This window comes from Athene noctua, chromosome 8 (assembly GCF_965140245.1).
Source record: "Athene noctua chromosome 8, bAthNoc1.hap1.1, whole genome shotgun sequence".
Classification (NCBI taxonomy): domain Eukaryota; kingdom Metazoa; phylum Chordata; class Aves; order Strigiformes; family Strigidae; genus Athene; species Athene noctua.
The window spans coordinates 28895538-28915334 of NC_134044.1; the positions used below are offsets into that span (position 1 = coordinate 28895538).

Sequence of the window (19797 nt, forward strand, 5' to 3'; positions counted from 1 at the left end):
GCAACTCCGCAGTCTTATATTTGTGTTAGCAGCATCTAAAAGTAATGATTCTTCAGCAAATGGAAGTGTCAGCTCCACTTATATCTTGTCTCCCATCTCATTCAAGTTCTGCAGGCATGTAGGACTACGGGGGGCTTTTTGGTTTTGTTTTTCTTGAGTTTTCCCTTCTGTCAGTCATGCTATCATGTAACTTTTTCCGAGCATGTGCTAGACAAATTCTGTCCTCTTTGATTGCTGTCACAGTCTTTGAGAGTACAGGGGATTCTTTTGGTGCGCTGTTGTAAATGTCACTGTGTAAAAGCCAGTTGAATAGTGAAACAATTAGGAAATGCAGTAAGTCAAAGATGCAAAGCATAATACATGGAGCCTACTTTATTCTTGCTACGCTTTCCAGCACTGTGTCCCCTTGGGCTCCATCATAAGTTAAGTGCAATTTATGCAAGTCTGAATGTTTCTGCCTGTTGTTCCACACTGACTGTAACCCTACTGATTTCAGTAGCACGGAGTTGGCTTAAACAAGCACAGTATTTAGCCAGCAGCATGGTGATTTTTTTATAGCTACTGGGAGAGTTAGTGCTCAGCATCTCGCAGGAGGCTACTTTTTCTTACGAGATCAAATGCTCAGTGATGCACAGACTAAAAGCACTTGCGTGCTTTGTGCTCTAACTGGCCTGATCCTGCAGAATGGTTGTTCCTCTTCAAGTTAGTGACAGAGGCAGGAGGAGGGGGCACAAAACCTGGGGAAAAGGCACACGGTCCATGGAGGTTCGCTCCTTCCGCCTCGCAGAATCCCGTGGCTGCAGACGCTGGGAGTTAGTTTGGAGCGAGGCTGGTTTTTCTCTTCTGCATTCAGCCTGCGTCACTCTCTCGTTCTTGAACTGAAGGGTGGTAATCCGTTCCTGACCAGCCTCCCGAGGTGCCAGCAGGATTTCCTTGTGCTTGCCTAGAGCTCTCCTTCCCGGGCGTTACGCACGCTTAACGCCTGGAGCGTCTTAATCGCTGTGCTGCGCTGTGCATGCACGTCTCGCACCAAAAGTAGTCGCTGCTCCTGCGTCCCTGCAGCAGCAGCAGCACAGAGCAGATGCTTCCAGCTTCCCTCTCAGGCTGTGCTGCTCTATTTTGAAGAAAGTTGCCTAGTATTGTCTCTGGATTTGTGCTTTCCTGTCTTTGTGTTATGGCTTGCGAAGATGTTGTCATTCCTCGTCAAGAGCAGGGCTGGCAACGCTCTCCTGTACTTCCAAGGATTGCTTTCCAAATGTTTTAGCTCTGGAGACTTGAAGATTAAATTGAGGCTTTCCATTCTACTTGCCAATAATGCATGAGTTACGAATTTAATGGCAGACCTTGAAGTATATAAAAATTTAAGTCCAGAAAAAGGTAAGGAGTTGGGAATTACTGTAGGAAGAGCTCATAACATTTCTGAAAGTGCTTATAGGAAAATCAGGTAACTTTATTGTTATGATTGGTAAGCTACATACAATATTTATGTGCACATTGTTATCATGAAAAATGTGTGTATGTATATTTCTGAACAGTTAAGAGGAAATTGTGGTATTTTTGCATTGATTTGAAAGTACTCTATGAAAACATGTGGATTGTATGTGAGATACTGCTGCTATGATACAGATAAACTGCACTTGTGTCTTATCTTAAAGGCAAATATGTTTGTAATAAATAAAAAAAAGCATTCTTGACCTTTTAATCTATTTGTCATTTTGTTGTGGCATAGCTTTCTACTGAAAAGAGTTTCTGTTGTGTTTGGGTTTTTTTCCTAGTAGCCCCTATGAATAGTATAACACCTATCCAAATGATGTGTAAAATTGTGATCAAACAGCATTGGATGAGAAAGAGATGTCCTCAAGATTTGTAGGAGAATGATACAAAAAAGGAAGACATCTTGAATAACTTTCTTCAGTAACTTGTAGTTTACAATGTCTGACTTTGTTCAATTTAAGTCAGTGCTGGATGGAAAGTGGTAATTAGTTTAAGCCTCTAAGTGGATATAGAGCAAATGTTGTACAGAGAAGGAGAAATCATGGGAGATAAAGTTTGTATTTTGCTCATCCTTCATGATGTTGGGGTTATGTGCTTTTAAAGAAAAAACTTAACAAAATATATTGAGCAAAAGCTTGTCAAAAACGGGTAGTTCGGCAGATGCTTTCTAACAAGATTATCTATAGTTTAAAACCAAACTAATCTAAAATAAAGCCACCAAAAGTCATGGATCATTCTTTGAAATATCATTTTACCCACTATAAAGCATGTTAAAAACATTTAAGGCCAGCATTGGAGGTTCATATGTACTGCTCTTTTTTCCCCTCTGTATTTAGCATGTATGAATTGATTTGACAAATATTTTTTAACTAGGGAAAGTTATTGGAAATAGACACAGCTATTGTATAAGAAATAGAGACTATTTTAGAAGTCAGTTCTTTGTGTATCCTCTCAGGGAAGGCTGTCCTATGCTGGAGTTAGCATGCTACAGTTCCAAGCACTGTATTTTTATTTTGGAGGCTTTGGTTACACAGAACTCTGCATTAAGGTTTGATGCATATGGTTAGGTAAAGGAGACCAGGTGTTACTCCATCTGCTCTCTGAGATGCAGAAGGTAATGGATATGTTCCCATTTAATAATTTATGAGAGCTAGCTTATTTGAAGGAGGCTTTTGGAACAGTCCTAGAAGAAAAGCATCAGGTTTAATTTCTGAAGCTCGTGTAAATGTGCATGTACATGTAGATAAACACATTTCATACCGAAGTACTCAGCTGATGGTGAAATACTGTTTGAGGTCATTTTGCAGTCCCTTTTTCTTAGCCCAATACAGCAGCAACTGCCAAATTTCTGTTAATCTTTTTGAGTTAGCACAACCATTTCTCTGTCTGGTGGAGGCGGTTGAAGGATGCAGAAGCAACACGTCGACCTTGGTGTGTCCCTCGCGTGCAAGTTTGGCCGCTTTGGTGGCGTTGCAGCAGCGCGTGTGGGGTCACGGCTTGGCTTGGGGGTGCCCCCCGCACGCAGGAGGGGTGACCCGGCGCAAGCACAGCCTTTGGATGTTGCGTTTCAGAGGCATGAATATATTCACAGGCTCGGGTGGTGGAAGAAGGCAGAGTACCTGATCTCCCCCTTATTGAGGCTGGTGATCTCTTTAGCCCGCCGGCACCGATACTGATAACAGCAGGATCACACCCCTCGCACAATTTATTCACCGACGACTGCTCCTATGATAGCTCCTGGGTGGAGAGGTGCCTGAGCGAGCGGGTGCTGTGCGTGCGGCCGCAGCCGACCCCCCGACTGGGCTCCCCGATGAGCGCCGGCGGGCAGCAGCAGCTCCGCGCCCGCCAGCGCCTTGGCCGTGAGTTCCTGCGCGACTGCTGAGCGCTGCGGGTGGGACGCGCGCTCGGAGGGGTGTCGGCGGCAGGGTGCTGGCACGGAGGAGGGGTACAGCCTTCCCTCAGTTGTGGGGCTGGGTCCTTGGCTGCTGCATCGTGGTACTTTGTGGTTACCTTGTTGTCACTGCTCTGGGAGAATGGGGGGGTTGCAGCCGGCACGTGAACTACATCGCGCTTGGTTTACAGGGACTGGTGTGGCAGCTTTTTTAAGGTTGTTATTAGTGCTTCTTTGGGACTCTTGTATCCTTACATCTATCCAACCACCTGTGAAATCAGTATTAGGTATAGACTCTAGCATAGTGAGGGATATATAGAGGAATTGGCTCAGAAGGACGTACTGTTCTGAGTGGATATTGAAGGCATCAACCTCCTGTGAAGAACCTGGTTTCCACAGGTGAAATTCCAATAATAGCTTAAATCTATCACAGCGTTATATGCACTCGCAGTAAATTAGCATATGCACATGGCAGCTTTGAAAGGTTTAAAGCCCCTGGGTTGTTGGGTCTGTTCTGAGGATGTTACCCTGTGTGAAGTGCAACACCTCACCTGCCAGCCTGGAAGGAGCGTCGCTGCCGTGTGGCACTGGGGTGCCAGGTCCCTCCCCTGGCACCACTGGGGTGCGGGGGACACTAGAGCTGGGTGCTGAATGCTGACAGCTCCATGAGAGATATCTCACCTGCTTCTGCAGAGCCAAGGCTGCGGGAGACCCAACTACTTTGTTTTTTGGTTTTTTTTTGTTTTTTTGTGCTTATGAATTAAATATACTCTTGTTTCAATAAATGCACAGAACACCTTCGTTGTGTGAAATTGAAAAGGTTCTTGGTTTGCTGAGGAACCGTGCCTTTCTGAAAGTCGGTGTCATAAACTTAAAATTGTTAAAGTAACTCTTTCATTGCTCTGATGAAGACTAAATGGCCAAATATTGGGATCAACATTGATGGTGTCAGTGTTGTGACATGCAGTAGCTTGGTGAAACCAGGAATTGGTGAACAGTTCGCTGAAAGAAAAGTTCGTGGCTTTTTCCAGCACTGAGCTTACCCTCAACGTGTGTATTTTTCCTCTTTCCCATAGATTTTGAGGTAGTCCATTAAGAAGCTTGTGTCTAGAGTACAGCCTGTTAGTATGCAGGCAGCATTTTGTGCTGGTGTGTGCTGCTTGGATGACTGAAATTAAAGTTACAGGAAACCATAAGGTGGCTTTTTTTGTCCAACTGAGGGGAAACCCAGGTGTAGGTGAGGAAGTTTGTGCCTGTTCTCCTCAGTAGTACAACAGATAACTAGTTCAGAGGCATTTTCACATGTTACCAGTAAAAACATTGATTAGCATGAACCTCAGATGCACAGTACATCAGCATTTTTGGTAATAAAATTACTTTGGCGTTTGAGATTGTCAGTTCATTGTTTGTCCACGGATGACTCACTGTTGGTGACTTGCACCGAGGTAATTTGAGAACAGAATAGATAGATGTGTTTCTTTAGCAAAATGACTGTTTCTGAGGAGTGTGAATAAATTAGTTCATATAATCGGTGTAGTCTTCATTCAGTACTTTCAAAGGTTAATTAACTCTGCCTTCCGTCCTACTCTGCTTTTTCCTCTCCTACTCTCTAATGGAGCCGCAGATGTGGATTTGTGTGGCAGCCTGAAGGGGAAACAACACTGCTGTTGCAGCCCAGTGTGACGAGTGTCCTCCAGGTCCTGGGGACTGGATCCCTCTTCCACCCACTTCGTCCTGCAGCTACAGCTGCTCTCGTGCCCTGTGATTTATTCCCCTCACCAGGCTGTGGTGCTGCACGGGTGCCAAGATGGCTCTGACATACTGCTGTTTGCTGATAAATTTTCAGACCAGAATTCACTGCTTGAGCTGAAACTGGGGCAGTTTATCCTCTGCATGTCTCCTGTGTGGGGACAGGAGGAAGCTTTCTGAAGAGTGTTCTGGAGGGGTTTTTCTATATTTGTTTTGTTGGAGAACTTAAGGTGGAAGGTAAGATATAAAGGAATGGTATATTTTTGGGGGGTGGGATGAGGGGATCTGACCCGGCTCAATATGTTATGGTGGGAATTGTATTTCACTGAAGTCCTGGGTAGTATGTAAAGGGTCGAGGAATAGGGATGACATTTAAAGCTGTACAACAAAGGCAGTCTTAGAAAAAAAACCATGCTTGATTTTTGGGCATATGGTCCTTCTTGATTACTTACTGGTTTTTAGAGAGCAGATGTGGGATTCTGGAAGAGGAAGAGCTTGTGGCTTACAGTGTGACCTCTGCCTCCAGAGGCACAGCTCCTGGGCTGCCTTTCAGACTGTTCTTTATCTGTGAGGCCTTGGGGGAGCTCCTGCCCTCCTGGCTGCTGAGGAGGAGCATGCACAGGTGACGTGACTGAGCTCCCTCGAGTGAGTTATTGCCATCCTTTCTGGTACCTGAGCAAAAGCTTGCCTAGCCAAGGGGAGGCCTTAGGGTCCCCTTGGGAGACATGGCCACAGACACACCCAACGATGTCTCGTACTCCTTGTGGATGGTTATGGCAGCCTGAGGATGCTGCCCAAAAGCCTTGCTGGCTTTTGCTTGTCCTAAAACCTCCTGCTGAGGCTGTTGCAGTGGCACATACAGACCTGTCCGCTCGTCCTGCGGGCAGGTGGTGTGGAAATGATCCTCCTCCGTTTCTTCCTGTCTGCTGCTGCTGCCAGTCGCTCTGTAGCGTTGTCATCAATTGCTGTGCCCTCCCCGCTGAGGGATCCTCACGTAATAATGAGGATTAGGATGTGCAAACTTGTTAACTGTGTTTGCTTAATAAACCTATGTCCCTTGTTCGCTCTGTTGATGTGACAATGTGTCTTGGCAGTTGGCCATGTCTGTGGTTAAATGATTGTGCTTTTCAGTGTTGATCAAGGACTAATTCCATAGTCTTAATGTCTCATAGTCCTCAGTCATGCTGGGTTGCAGTGGCACCAGAGCTCTCAAAATGAACAGCTTGGCAGTCTGAAGAAAGAAGAAGAGATCTCAGAGATATTTATTGTGTTTCAGGAAGCATTAGCTGTAACACTCCCCCATAAGCTTTCACACCGTTGGTCTCTTGGCTGTGCTGGCAGGCAGGGGCCTGTTGAAGATGCTTCTTTGTGGACAAGACTTTTTGCTGAGGTCCTGAAGCCTTGTGACTGCTCAGAACCTCGGGATGCTTCGGCACTGCACGTGTCCAGTGGGACTGCAAAGAAGCTGCACCTGCTGACCAGTCATCAGTGCTTCCCAGAGTGCTGCTTGGTTGAAACCTGGGCTAATTTCTTGAAGACAATAATTAGAAGTCTGCTGAGCTAGCAGAAGGAAGGTATCCTTCAGCAGAGGTGGAAAACATGCATTATTCATTGTGTCTGGGACTTCAGCTGCTGTACTGAAGTGCCAATCTTGAAAAGGGGATCACAGACCCTGTAAATGAGGCACTGCCCTAGCAAGTCATTTTCTGCATTGCCCACTACTCTGGAAAAGGTGGGTCACTGAAGGAACAAAGCTTATCATTGAGGATCATTAAAACTCTTCTGGGATTATATTGTAGTGCCAGGTCTTTGTTTTGATGGTTCTGGTTCCTTTTTGGTCTCTTAAGTGCAGAAGAGGAGAAAGGGACTCTGGGAAAGGACTCTGGGTGCTCCCAAGGCAAGAATAACTAATTATTGTCAAGGATCAGCAAAAACCTTTCACTTGTAATGTGAAAATAAGATGAGTTAAATTGATCACCCTAGAAGCGTTAAGCCAGCAATCTCAATATGGGAGGCTGAAACAGCAGTTCCTGTGAAATGTGTGTTACTCAAATATAACTCCTGGGAGCTACTACTCTCAAATTCTTGTTTTTTAGTTTGGATTTTTTTAAAGGAAAAAAGACAATACCAGACAGTTCCCAGACCTATAAAGAGTTAAAACTATACTGATAGATTTTGATGGTGGTTTTTATTTTTTTATTCCTTCCGGGTAGTATGTGGTTTTGTTTTTAAGCTTCACCCCTTTGGTGTCTCCGCTGGTGTATATGACTTCCTTGAGGATTTCTGGGGATTTGCAAAAGTGTGAGAGATTGTCCATACCATGGCTGTGAACTTCACAGAGATTATGATGAAATCCACTGTAAGAAGCTGAATGTAAAATTGTGTAAGGTTGGAAGAGTTGCTGCAAAGCAAATTAAAACCCGGCATACAAGATGAGATGTGGCTGTTTAAAAACAGTCCTGTCTGGGGCCGTGCATTCCCCCAGACCTGCATCTGTGGTCTCTGCTCTCCTGGGCTTTTTGGCCATTATATAACAAAACGGCACTGAGCAATTTGATGACATCAGTGATAAGCTGCAAGGTGTGCGGGACATTAGTGCTGTTCCGTGGGATTTAGAGAAAAATGTGCTTTCTGGGGGATGGAGGAGTAAATGGCTCTTAATGGCATTAGTGTAAAGGCAAAGTTAGAGCACACTCGTGATGAATAAATGATGCAAAATAGGGTGATGACAAGAGTTCAGACGACGGAGAACGTTGTGGGTTTTTTGGTGGTGGTTTTTGGTTTTGTGGTTTTTGGTTTTGTGGTTACGTCCTGAGTATCTTCAGTACTTGGCTCATGGTGGTTTAAGTGCGTACTGTTCTCTAGTTCGGGGGGGTGTGCTTTCTTCTTTGCACATTGCTTCAGTGCCTCTGTCAGCAATGTGCTTCTGTATCAGTCAAAAAATCAGACAGAAATGTATCAGAAATCCCGGTCCGTGATTCCAGCTGTGACTCCTTTGTCAACCACCAACCATCTACTTTTTTGCACAACAGCCTCATTTAGAGTTCAGTTTCTGGAATTTTGGGTTTTTGAAATCTGAAAGCTTGAGAGAATTGCCACGGTGGCATTTGGGGGTTTAAATAAAGTGAGATAAACCATGCTTTCTGTAGCGTGAGAGCAGTTCCCCTCAGTGAAGTGTAGGATCCTGCTCTGGTTCCTGGGAGGCTGCAGTACGGGCAGTTGCAGGAGTCCTGGCACTCGTGGGTGGGAGAGCACCTGGTGGTGGTGGGGGGGGTGTCTTTTGGCTCTTTACCCTCTGAAGAAAGCACAAACAATATACTTGCAAGCTATATAGTAAAACCAAAAACATTGAATGTAGGGGAGAAGAGCTGATGTTGCAGTTGAAAAAGCAACTTCTGTGTTTTATGGGTTTCTTTTATCTCCTCAAGCTTAATGTTGGCTTAATGCAGCTTGCTGCATGTAATTTAGAAACGCAGTTTATATCCTCTTTCATAATTATGCTTCTCATTGTTTGGTAATGCTCTTTATACCTTGCTTAATCTTTTTGTTTTGTCAGACGGCTGTAACTTTAAGTCCATAAAAAAAAGACATGAGACCAAACCTTTTTTTTCTTTTGGTTGCACTTTGAAATACTAATTTTTTAACATATGGTAGTATAGTGGGGGAAAAAATAAAAACTGGCTTTGTGGACAACAGTAAAAAATTAGTGTTGGTCTTTGATTTAAAAAAATCTGTCTCACAGCTTCAGTGGTGTAATACTCAGTTGTAGGACACTGTTCCTAAAGCTATTAAATATATTCCCGTTCTACTGTACTTGTTTTGTTATTTTGCATTAATTTACTAAGGGTTTGCTGTGAGCACTTGAGCCGTTTGCATGTAGCAGTTGCACATGCTGCCTCTTGCAAAAAGAGGTTTTACTGGCTGTCCTGAAATTGAATTAATAATTCATTGTTTAAAGACCCGTGTACATCGTCCAACACTTGTGCCATCTCATGGGCAGAGATGTGGGCGAGGTGATGCTCAGGGTGAGATGGGGGCTGCTGTGGCACCAGGCTGCTGTCAGTAAACTTTGGACAAGGATGGAAGTTATTTAGTTGGAACTTTGCACATGTATGGGACTTAACGCACAGAGTAAAATGTGGGGGGCTTTTTTTTTTCCAAGTAGTTATCAAAATTTTTTATTCGAATAGTTATCATCGCTTTGCAAGTAATGGTTCTGTGAAGGCAATGGTGGAAAAAAAGAATGTTTCTAAAATGAAATCTTACTGAAACTGGCTAAAAAAGTGAAATAAACCCCTGTTCACCCAAAACCTGTATTCCATCAGATTTTTTCTGTAGGCTCTCAACAATAGAGTTTTGCTACCCATGGCTAGGTAATAGTGCTTTCTTAAATAACTAAAGCCCAAAATACGGCAGCAAAAAATCTCAAACCCATTCTGTTGTTGCTGACTTTTAGGGTTACGTGACAGATGGAGGCTTGGGGAAGCTAACCAGAGCTGAGGGCACAGCAAGGCCAAGCGCTCAGGAATTGGGGTTACCTGGAAAACCTCGGTGCAGGGTGTGGGCGATGGGGCAGCTGGTGCCGGCCGAGCCTCCCCGCCGGTGTCCTTTGGGTGCTGGGGTGCTCCTGCTGCCTGGCTCCTGCTGCAGAGCCACCAGCCTATTTATTTAATCTTGGATGAACACGATTTACAGGGAGCGGATGTTTATTTTACTGCTGTCATGTGCCCTGGATATTGAAGTGCATTTCTATTTTACTGAAAATGCTGACAGGTATAATGTTTTAATTCCTTAAATATTTTCCTTCTAGTATCAGCTGAAGGGTCGTGCGTGCCTTAAGGGCTTTGTGGTAAAGCACAACAGCGAGCAGATGTGCACGTCATAACTACGACTGTTGAGAATTAAACCAAATTAATTGCAAACTACTGTAAAACAGAGCTCGTCCAGGGAACAGCTGTTAAACCTGTGAACGGAGCTCTAACTTTTTGTGAGAGATTCTCGCAGAGTGCTGTGCTAAGCCATTCCCTGGTTATTAAAGACCTGATTGCACATGGGCATAGATTAGAGCAGAGCTGGAAGGAAGGTAGGGTTGGCTGATTTGGGGCGGATTAGGGTGGTTTTTGAACGTAAGGTCGCGTATGGCTAGTGGTCAGAGTTCCAGCTTAGTGTTCCCCAGCAGCAGCTTGATTTATTCAGCAGCGAGGAGCAGTGTTGTCAGGTAGAATAAATAGCATCTGCCTAACATGCAAGATTTCAAGTAACATCTGGATTTACCGGGGGCTCGGATGGCTATCCTCCTGGCTTCAGAGGTCTACCATGTGCTGGGGAGTGTGGCTACTTCAGAGAAAGTCCAGCTGGCACAGATGGGTTTGTATCTGGTTTACGGTTCGATAGAGAAGCAGCTCCTCCTGAAAGGAGCTGTGTACTGCTAAGGATGACTACCATCGCTTGAACTAAAAATTAAAAAATGCTCTTTGCATTCAGGTCTGGTTTGCTCTAAATCTTTGTTTTGGGAGGAAGAAAGAGGCTGGTATTTCAGTATTATTAAAACCAATTAAACTATAGCATGTCTGTGAGGATGATTTTAGACTGTCAAGAATAAGTTAGCATAACTCTGGAAACAGAATTGACTGTAGTTGGTAGATTTTTTTTTTTTTTTTCATCTGAAAGTAAAGCTTTAAATACACAATGCATAAGCACAGTATGTTATTTGAATTTCCGGACTGATTTAACTTTCTTTATTCTTGTAACACACAAACTACCTTGTGTTCTAGTTTAACGTAACTCATTTTCAGACTTTGGACAAAATATGCACAGCTAGTCCTAGCGTTAGAAAGATACCGTATAATGTCTTGCTTCCTCAAATTTTAATAGACATTTGTATCCAGGACCCGATTCTTTTACTCATTATTCATGGTTTATCTGGAGGATTAGATGTTTTCTGGAACCAGTTTTCCTATTCTTTAGTGAAAGCATTCTTGAACTGCTCTTCTGGAGCTTTATTCTGAACGCCTCTGTTCAGTAACTTCACCTTATTCAGATGCTAATGTGGGGTGTCTCTTGTGAATGTCTGGCTAGAGACTGGAATTAGCATATTTGGAATAGGCTTGAAAAAGACTTTTTTTCTTTGTGTGCTTATATTTTTAGAACTAGGTTCAAGGGGAGGATAGTGTGTTTTGTAAATGGTTTGCAGAATTGAAATCCAATGGGCCTATGAATGGTGTGGCATTTCTATTACTAGTCTGTTCTTTAGAGTGGATTCTTTTCGTTATTAACATCTACGCTGTAGGGATGATGCAATGAACTCTTAGACATTTACTATTCTTCTTTAAATGTTTGTGTTCTGATGGTATTTTCTTGGAACTGGAAAAGTGCAAGCGGAAAAGATGGTGCTTGCTTGGGCACTAGACTTGCTGCAGATGGCATTGGAGAAGTGGAGATTGTTGAGATATTTGCCAGGAACTGGATTTCTTCCACTCTTCTCTATTTGTGAAAAAAGTGTTTTAGAACCTATTGCGTATAACTTTGATTCTGAATTCTATCTGAAAATGTATATGTTAAATCCATCTATAACAATTACAAATGTGATGGAGAAATGTTTAGGCAATTGGAATGGTGAAGAAACTGGATTGCCTTTAATGTTTGGTTTGGTTGGGTTTTTTTCCCCCGTATTTTTTTTTTGCTGTAATTATCAGCATGGCCCATCTTCTGCTTTTCTTACATTAAAAAAAAAAAAAAAGTAGTCCTCTTTCTTCTGCCTTTTGCTAGCTGTCCTCAACAACATCTTAGTGAAAACAGTTTGTTTTCTGTGACAACTGAGCTGATGATAATAGAAGGACTTATGTGAGAATTAGTTATTTTGGTAAGACTTCTATTAATAACTGATAGCCTTAGGTGCAAAGAAGCAGATTTTTTGTGCCGAGTAGTTTGTTGTTAAACATCATCTTGAGCTAAAACCCTGTTGCAATCAAATAGTGAAATAAAAACGTGCATGTGATTTGTATGCCAGTTTAGGGTAGTGGTTCGCGTGTCCACGTGCAGTGGTACAACCTTTTCGGATGGGGAGCCTTACTCCTGTGCTGGAGGACAATTCTTGTTTGTTTGTTAGGTGTGAATGCAAGGCAAACTTCATCTAAACTCAGTGCCAAAGCGAAAGGCTCAGTCTGCCGAGAGAAGGTGTGCGTGTATGTACGTTTAAGTTTTAGAGACTTATTTTTACTTCAGTTCATCTTCCTTCTTTAAGGTTCTGAGTTTTCCACCCCTCATGGTGTAAAGGCTTGTCTTCCTGGTAAGTCGTGCATCTTCAGGTAAAGTTAAAGCTGCCACAGTCAACCTGTGGATGCTGTATAACAGCTATTTCTAGCCTGATTTATGTCACGTTTCTGGCTCATCTTAAAGCACTTCCAAACCCACCCGTTCATTTGGTGTGCGTGATGAATCAGGGAGGCCCGTATATTTGTGGACACAACAAAGGACAGATTTGTTGCACTCATGCACATCTGTGATGCTTTCAGAAGAGTTTGGTTCTGTTCAGCTCAACCTGAGTCCTCCCGTTCTTCCAAGAAAGAAAAGAACGCAGTAAAACCACCGCTTCTGATGCAGTGATTTGATGTGGAGTTTGGTTTGCCAACAAAAAGGCCTTTTTGTGAGGTATCCGGGGGAAGTTGGTCCAGCAACAATCGCTGTTCGTCCCCTGGTTGGTGTTTAGGAGGCTGCTCTGGCTGCGTCTGACCCAGAGGCGCTTTGGAAGGAGCAGCAGGCTTGTTCTCCTTCACTGCTGGCCTCGGGGTCGCGTGGCTTGGCTGGAAGATGTGTTCTGGCCACGCTTCTGCCGCGGAGACAAACTGAGCACGGCCACTACTGACGTGCTTTGGCGTGTGGGAGCACCGTGGGGCTTCAGCTGGCGCTGAGTCCACTGCTGCTCGTGCAGGAGCTGAGAAAATAAATCCTAGCTCAGGCAGAGAGGAGTGGGAGGGTGTATTAGTCTTTGTTGTGATACTGAGAGGAGCACTGAAGAGACAAGTGGTGAGGAGAAGGGTGATAAGAAGAAATAAAGACAGACCCAGATAGTATTTGGGAGCCAGCCAGAGTGTAAACAAATCATCTGGGAGGTGAATTTGGAGTGATTTCAAGTGAGGAGAGGCTGTGAATGGATAAAAAGAGAAGGTAATTTAAGAGCATGGATATATCCTGAGATCAAGAGGAAATGTTATCTTGATCCTAGTGTTTGGAAAACTGTAGGAGGGAAGATGTGAGATGAAATGGAAGAGATGGGTGTATTTTAGTCAAAACAGAGAAACAAAGCCTTATCCTCCCGGATGGTGATGGGTGGATAAAAGGAAGTCATCACTGTATGTGCTTGAAATTTGGTAGCAGGATGGGGAAGGTGTAAATGTGTGTGTCAGGGAGGAGGGGTTGTGTATTTATAATTCTGTTAGCAGTTCTAACAGTGTTGAAAGCACAAGATAAAGCTAAAGGATTACCGAGCCCAAAGGAATGCGGAGTTTGAATGATAACCTCGCCATTCAAAAATTGCAGAGTGCTGGGATTTAAAATTACAGTACTGTGTATAATAACATAAAAATATTTAAATGAGATAAGCATGGAACAGCTATAAAATATTTTCCTTCAACATATGGTAAAGTTTTCTTTACCTCCGTTGTTGTGAAGGTGTTTTGACAGATGGTTTTGGGTTTTTTTAATTTTTCTGTGGAGAAGTTAGTAGTGAAGAAGATATAATAGTATGGCTCTCACGGCAATGACTAGTTTCTGTCATTAAAGGTGCAAATCAAGGTTTTATATGCTTGGCAGATGTTGGAAAGCCAGTAAGTAACTTTCAATGAAAGGGCCAGCTAGTTCCATTATTAATCGATTCTGTTCTGCTTCACAGTTGAAAGATGCATGAGTGTTATGCAGTCTGGGACTCAGATGGTTAAGCTGAAGAGTGGAACCAAAGGGCTGGTTCGTCTCTTCTACCTGGATGAGCACAGGACCTGCATCCGATGGAGACCGTCCAGAAAAAGCGAAAAGGCAAAAAGTAAACTTAGTATTTCTTTAAATTTCTGGGGCAGTTCAGTATTAGAATGTGATTTAGTGGGATCAATTAAACAAATGCATTTTGATGCTTATTTTAAATGTGATGGTATGCTTACGTGAAGGTGTTGAAGAGTGTGAGTAGAGTTCAACCACCTACTAAAAGTTCAGGATTATGAAAGGAAGGGGAGTGTCGGTCAGTCAGGTGTCAGCATATTCCATAAATTTATATGAATTATGAGCAAACTGTAATGGGACTTGATAACAAACTATGCTGAACTCTTTTCAATGTGTACATCACAAATTTATATGCAAAACCTAGAAGAGTTTTGACTGAGGTTTCATAATCTTAACTGTTACAATTTTCCTCAGGCGTTATTACATCTTGAAGTTACTGTGGAGCATTATTTCTCATTGAAACTGTTCCTGCTGCACTGTTTTAAATTGGAAATTCAAATTACTGGTTTACTGAATAAAATAAGGAGTAGAAATTCACATAACTGTCACGGAGGCTTAAGATTAAAACCAAGCAGTTGGGAAGGCTACAGATAGCGGCAGCTGATGGTTTTGGGGCAGCGTGGGGCGGCTGAGAGCTGCGGTGCTCACCAGCACAGCTGTTCCGTGCCCTGGCACTGGGGGCTGCGTCACCCTCGCGCAGCGATGGGTACCCCTTTCCTCCTGCTGTAGGTGGTGGATATCCAAGCATGTCAAATCTGGTTTCCTTTTTCCCCACAGTTGTCATCGATTCCATTTACAAAGTCACTGAAGGCCGGCAGTCTGAAATCTTCCACCGCCATGCCGAGGGGAACTTTGACCCCAGCTGTTGCTTTACCATTTACCACGGCAGCCACCTGGAGTCACTGGACCTGATTACATCTAACCCAGAGGAAGCTCGCACCTGGATCACAGGGCTGAAATATTTGATGGCTGGAATAAGTGATGAGGACTCGCTTGCTAAGCGACAAAGGACACACGATCAGTATCCTTTTGTGAGCCTGAGCTCCAGCTTCTGATTCAGCATTTCTGGTTTGTTTGTTAGTGACTTCAGCAGAGGGTGTCCTTTCACCTCCCCTTGAGTCACCAAAACTCTTGCACTGGAAACTTGAGGAATGGGTTTGACATGGACACTTCTCTGTGCAGTAAACCAGCTGTGCCTTAAGGACTGGACTAAACTGCATTGAAGTCAGGGATGAGGCTTGGATTTTGTTAGTGAAATTCTTATTGAAGGGTCAAACCAGTCATTTCTAGTTATCTCAAGAAACACTAGAGATTTCAAACCCAATTTCAGGGTTTCTGTCATCTTCTGTTCGCCCAACTCTGCTTTTATTCTGCTGATGCAAATCGCAAGGTCCTTCAGAAGACATTGTTTTCAAGATACTGCTGGTTGAACACTTGAATTTGTTAGCCTCTGCCCAGGTGAAACCCTGACGTTTTGGGGACTCTTTCAGTAAACTGACCAGTAACTTCCAGCCACCTCAGTGTCTCTTGGTCAGTGTATGTCAGATACCTGTGTGTACTTCTCAGCCTCCACTGATTGTCAGGAGCACAGATTTTTAAAGCTCCTGAAAATGTTTGTTGTAGCCTAATAACCAGAATCAACTTCTTGTGACGATCTCGTCCATTCAATATTTCCTTGCTGTGCTTTCTTTCATAACAGTGCTCACTAGTATGTTAAATACAAACACTCTTGCCCCTAAACCAAAACAAGCCCATCTTGATTTAAGATTGTAACCTGTCTTTTCTCTCACACGGAAATCTGCAGTGATCAATTTAAATACTGCTGGAGGATATACGTACTTCAGGTATTTTTAATTTATATTTTCGGTGTTGAATTCTGATACAAGATAGGCATAGATCCATTTGGGGATATATTGCATGCTCTGTTGCACACGAACTCAGCTTGCTATATTTATCCACGACTTTTGTGAGCTGCACATATCTGCTGTATGTTCTCTACTGGTGAAACATCACTTCAGGTCTTGTTTGTGTTATCGAATGTGGCAGCTGGGAGGCTGCAGATAACATGACTGTGTACCAGTTCCAGCTAAAGCACTTAACAAAAACTGCAAAGGGGTGTATCTGCAGAGATGGGGTAAAAGGTACTGGTTAGAAAGTGCAGAATTTCAAGTAGAATGAAGGGAGGAGTAGAAGATATCACAGCAAGTCCAGCAGTACTTGAAAACTCAGAGTACGTTCTCAGAAGAGAAGCATTTAGCAGAAATGTGAGTGCAGAGGGGCTGGTATTGTTAACCTAGCTGTAAATAATTGTCATAAACCAGCACTGCCTTTAAGCATTTGAATGAAACTCTAGCAAGGGCAGGAGAGAAAAAACTGGTTCATTGTCACATCAAACCTGTGTAAACCTGCGGAACATCCCAGAAAAGGTTATGTTAGAGAGGAGCCATGTGCTGGGTGAAGAGTTGCCTCTTGTTTTTTGAATTTGACAGCTGCTAGCTTTATCTGGTGTCATTTTGCCCCTGTGAGAGGAGAAAGTGCTCAGACATTTGCTGTATCTGTTTTCTCTGTGCAACTTAAGATTCTGTGGAGTTGTTGTTGCCCTGGGGAAGGTGTGGCACGAGGTGAGGGCAGAGATATTGGAGAGAAAGTGGTGGGCAAAGAAGCTGTCCAGAAATGGAAGAGTTACTGATGTACGATGAAAGATCTGTGTGACAGTCTTGGAGGAGAGAGCATGGAAAAACAAGAGTGGTTAATTTTTAATGAGGTTCTTAAGAAAACCACAAGCTGATGATAATGTACTTGGGCTGGTTTCACAGAGTCTTCCTGATTCCCTCCTCTTGCACTAGATTAACATCATCCCTGATATCATTGACCTTGATTCTTTTGAGTTGAGGCATGAAATGAGTAGCTCTCAGATATAACAGTCTTAGTTACACCAGGTAGGAGGTACAAGAGCAAATTGTACCAGAAGGTGTACAGTAGTAGAAGTGCCTTGGCATCAGTGTGGGGAGAACCATGTAGACAGCACCAGACCTTTGCCAGCAATGATTTTATTTCACAGTGTATCCCAGTAACTCTAATGCAGGCTGCGAGGAGTCTTAAATTGAGATGTTTTGCCCAGAGGCACTGACTTGAAGAAGACACATTTGTGAAGGCTGGATTGAATAACGCTCAGTTCTTCTCCTTGAAAGGTGTTAAGGTCCTCTGCTAAGGAGGATTATCCTCCTGCCCAGGGCAGGGTCTTATTCTCCTGAGTTCGAGTCTTGTCTCTTCACCTGCCTGGTGGCTCCGCATCCCTTTTCTGTGAGGAAATCACCCCTTGTACCTTTCCTTGACACGTTTGTAGCTGGGTGAAACAGACCTTTGAGGAGGCTGACAAGAACGGGGACGGCCTGCTGAATATTGAAGAGATCCACCAGCTGATGCACAAACTAAACGTGAACCTGCCCCGCAGGAAGGTCCGGCAGATGTTTCAGGTTGGTGGCCTCTAACACATAGTTGTTGTGGTAGGAGAGTGCTAGTCATGGTCTGTTCCTGGACAGATCCAGAACAGGATCTGCAAGTTAGGACTTAAAACTGTCCTTTCCAGCAGCTCACAGACTTTTTCCAAGTCTTAACTTTCTGTAGACAGAGATGCATCAGAACATTGTTTTAATGATGTGAACTACATAGAAGACAATTTATTAATACTGCTTCTTCATATGCATTATTGTTTTCATCTCTCTGAACTGAATTGTTCTATGCTGGCATTGATGGACGATGAAGTTACCCTGTTTTCTCTTGAAATCTTCTTTAATTTCCTTTATGGAAAATTATTTAATAGAAACTAGCTTTATGAAAGTAATTCATTTTTTTTTTTAACAACATCCTCTTACTTAGCCAGAATCAATTTTTCACTTTTGTTGTCTGAAAACAGTTACCATTTTCCACCAGCCTTGGTGTTTACTGTAGGAAAGGAAAGATAAGCCAAAGACATAATAGAGACGAAAATAACAATTCCTTAACTCTTCAGAAACAGTACCAGCCAAAAGCTGGTTTGCTATAAAACATGGGAAAGTTGAAGAATCTTCTGTGGTTGAAAGTGCTTTGTTTGTCTGGCATAAAATCCATATTAGCAATGCATCTATGGAGTATCAAGTTACTCCCCAATGACTTGAGAAGTGTGGGAACTGGTGGGGTTGTGTTGTGGAGACTAATTCAGGTTGTGCTTGTTCCCACAAATATGTAGTTAGATATAAAATGATTTAAAATCCCATTTGCCACCAGATATCTGGGCATTATTTTCTTCTCATCTTGCTTGCTGTGATCTGATTTTATTGCTCAGATGACAGCAGCACTAACAGTGTGTAACGCAGTGCAGCTCCCTGGGATCCTCGGGTGTTGCTGGTGGTGTAGACTGCTGAAGGAGGGGCTGAGCGTTGTGAAGCCATGTACTGAGGAAACAAAACGTAGTTCTGTCTGCACTTTGAAACTGTCTAGGAATGAAGTAGGGCACTCCAGCAACCATTGGCCTTTGTATAATCAGAGGCAACTTTTGGTTAAAAATAAGCTGCTGTACTTATTTTTATGTTGCTGTGGTTGCTGCCAGCCTGTACCTGAGCTGATACCCTCGACCCCACAGCGTGGTTAAAGGGATTAAGGTTGAATATAGAGGAAAGGTGAAGGTTTGGATGCTGTCAGGCATTCAGGGCTCAGTCCAAAAGGCCTGACCCCACGAGCAGGGCTGTGTGCCAGGAGTCCAGGGGACTTCCAGGACTTAATGGAGCATCAGGGCAGTGGCAGAGTAACTCTGGGACAAATCTCGCCCCTATGTCTAGCTGCTCTGTGCTGTTCTCACACCTGATCTGCTCGGGTGGTGCTGTCTGCGTAACCCGGCCTGGAGCAGCCCCGGCCCTGGAGGAGCCCCCCTGGCTCCACGGGGTGCCAGGCTCAGGGAGCACTCCAGGGCCCACATCTGGGAACAGAGAATGGGGCGCTGCTCTGGTTCTGTCTGTGTACGGGGCATCGCTGGTGGAAAGATGGGTTCCTCATCTAAGGCAGGCTTCAGAGTTAAGTGGTGTGTTTTCTGTGAGGGCAAAAGTGGGTCCTCGGAAAGCAAAGCAGGCCCGAGATGTGTCCGTTGCATCCTGTTAGACTGGCTCCCCTCTGCACAAGTGAGGTTGGGCGCCAGCTGGAAGAGCTCCCTTGAGGAGGAGGAAGTGATGGCAGGGTGGGGACACCCTCCGTCTGGGGAAGGTTTTTGGTGTACTGCTGTAGAGACAAGCCAACAGGTTCGAAGCCAAGTCCGTGTTAACAGGACTCCACACAGCCCGTGTTCTGACCTGAGCAGAAAGAAGCACCATTGTTAACAGAACGTGACTTGGGAATGGCAAAAGGGCCTGTAACTACAGAGAAAAACCATTATATACAGCTATGAACAAAGGACATTATTCATGGGAACACTAACACATTTCTAAACATTTATTTCACTTTGTCTCCATTAGCTGCCTCCCCCCTCTAACTTGGCAAGAGTTGTACCTTCCCTGAAGTTCATTTTTCATGGAGACCTACATAATGTTTGACAGCAGTTCTCCAGAATATATTCTTTGCTTTGGATTTTCAAAACAATCCTCTTAGGCAGATGTTCACAGTAAAAAGCTTGTATTAACATGCGTTAAGTACTGTTTTCTTCC

The 19797-nt window shown here is 43.7% G+C and overlaps 1 protein-coding gene across 10 annotated transcripts in view; it reads left to right on the top strand.

Moving 5' to 3' along the window:
* PLCH1 (phospholipase C eta 1) overlaps positions 1 to 19797 on the top strand; it is an 80332-nt gene that overhangs the window by 23811 nt on the left and 36724 nt on the right. For 4 of the 10 annotated variants that reach the window (XM_074911962.1, XM_074911967.1, XM_074911963.1 and 1 more), the window contains exons 1-4: positions 10302 to 10501; positions 14025 to 14171; positions 14903 to 15146; positions 17472 to 17601. In XM_074911962.1, coding sequence (XP_074768063.1) covers positions 10420 to 10501; positions 14025 to 14171; positions 14903 to 15146; positions 17472 to 17601 — 603 coding nt within the window. In that variant the 5' untranslated portion in view covers positions 10302 to 10419. Of the gene's footprint in view, positions 1 to 849; positions 1378 to 10289; positions 10502 to 13258; positions 13301 to 14024; positions 14172 to 14902; positions 15147 to 17471; positions 17602 to 19797 lie in introns of those variants that run through there. The other 6 variants (XM_074911965.1, XM_074911964.1, XM_074911970.1 and 3 more) reach the window with 4 other exon arrangements.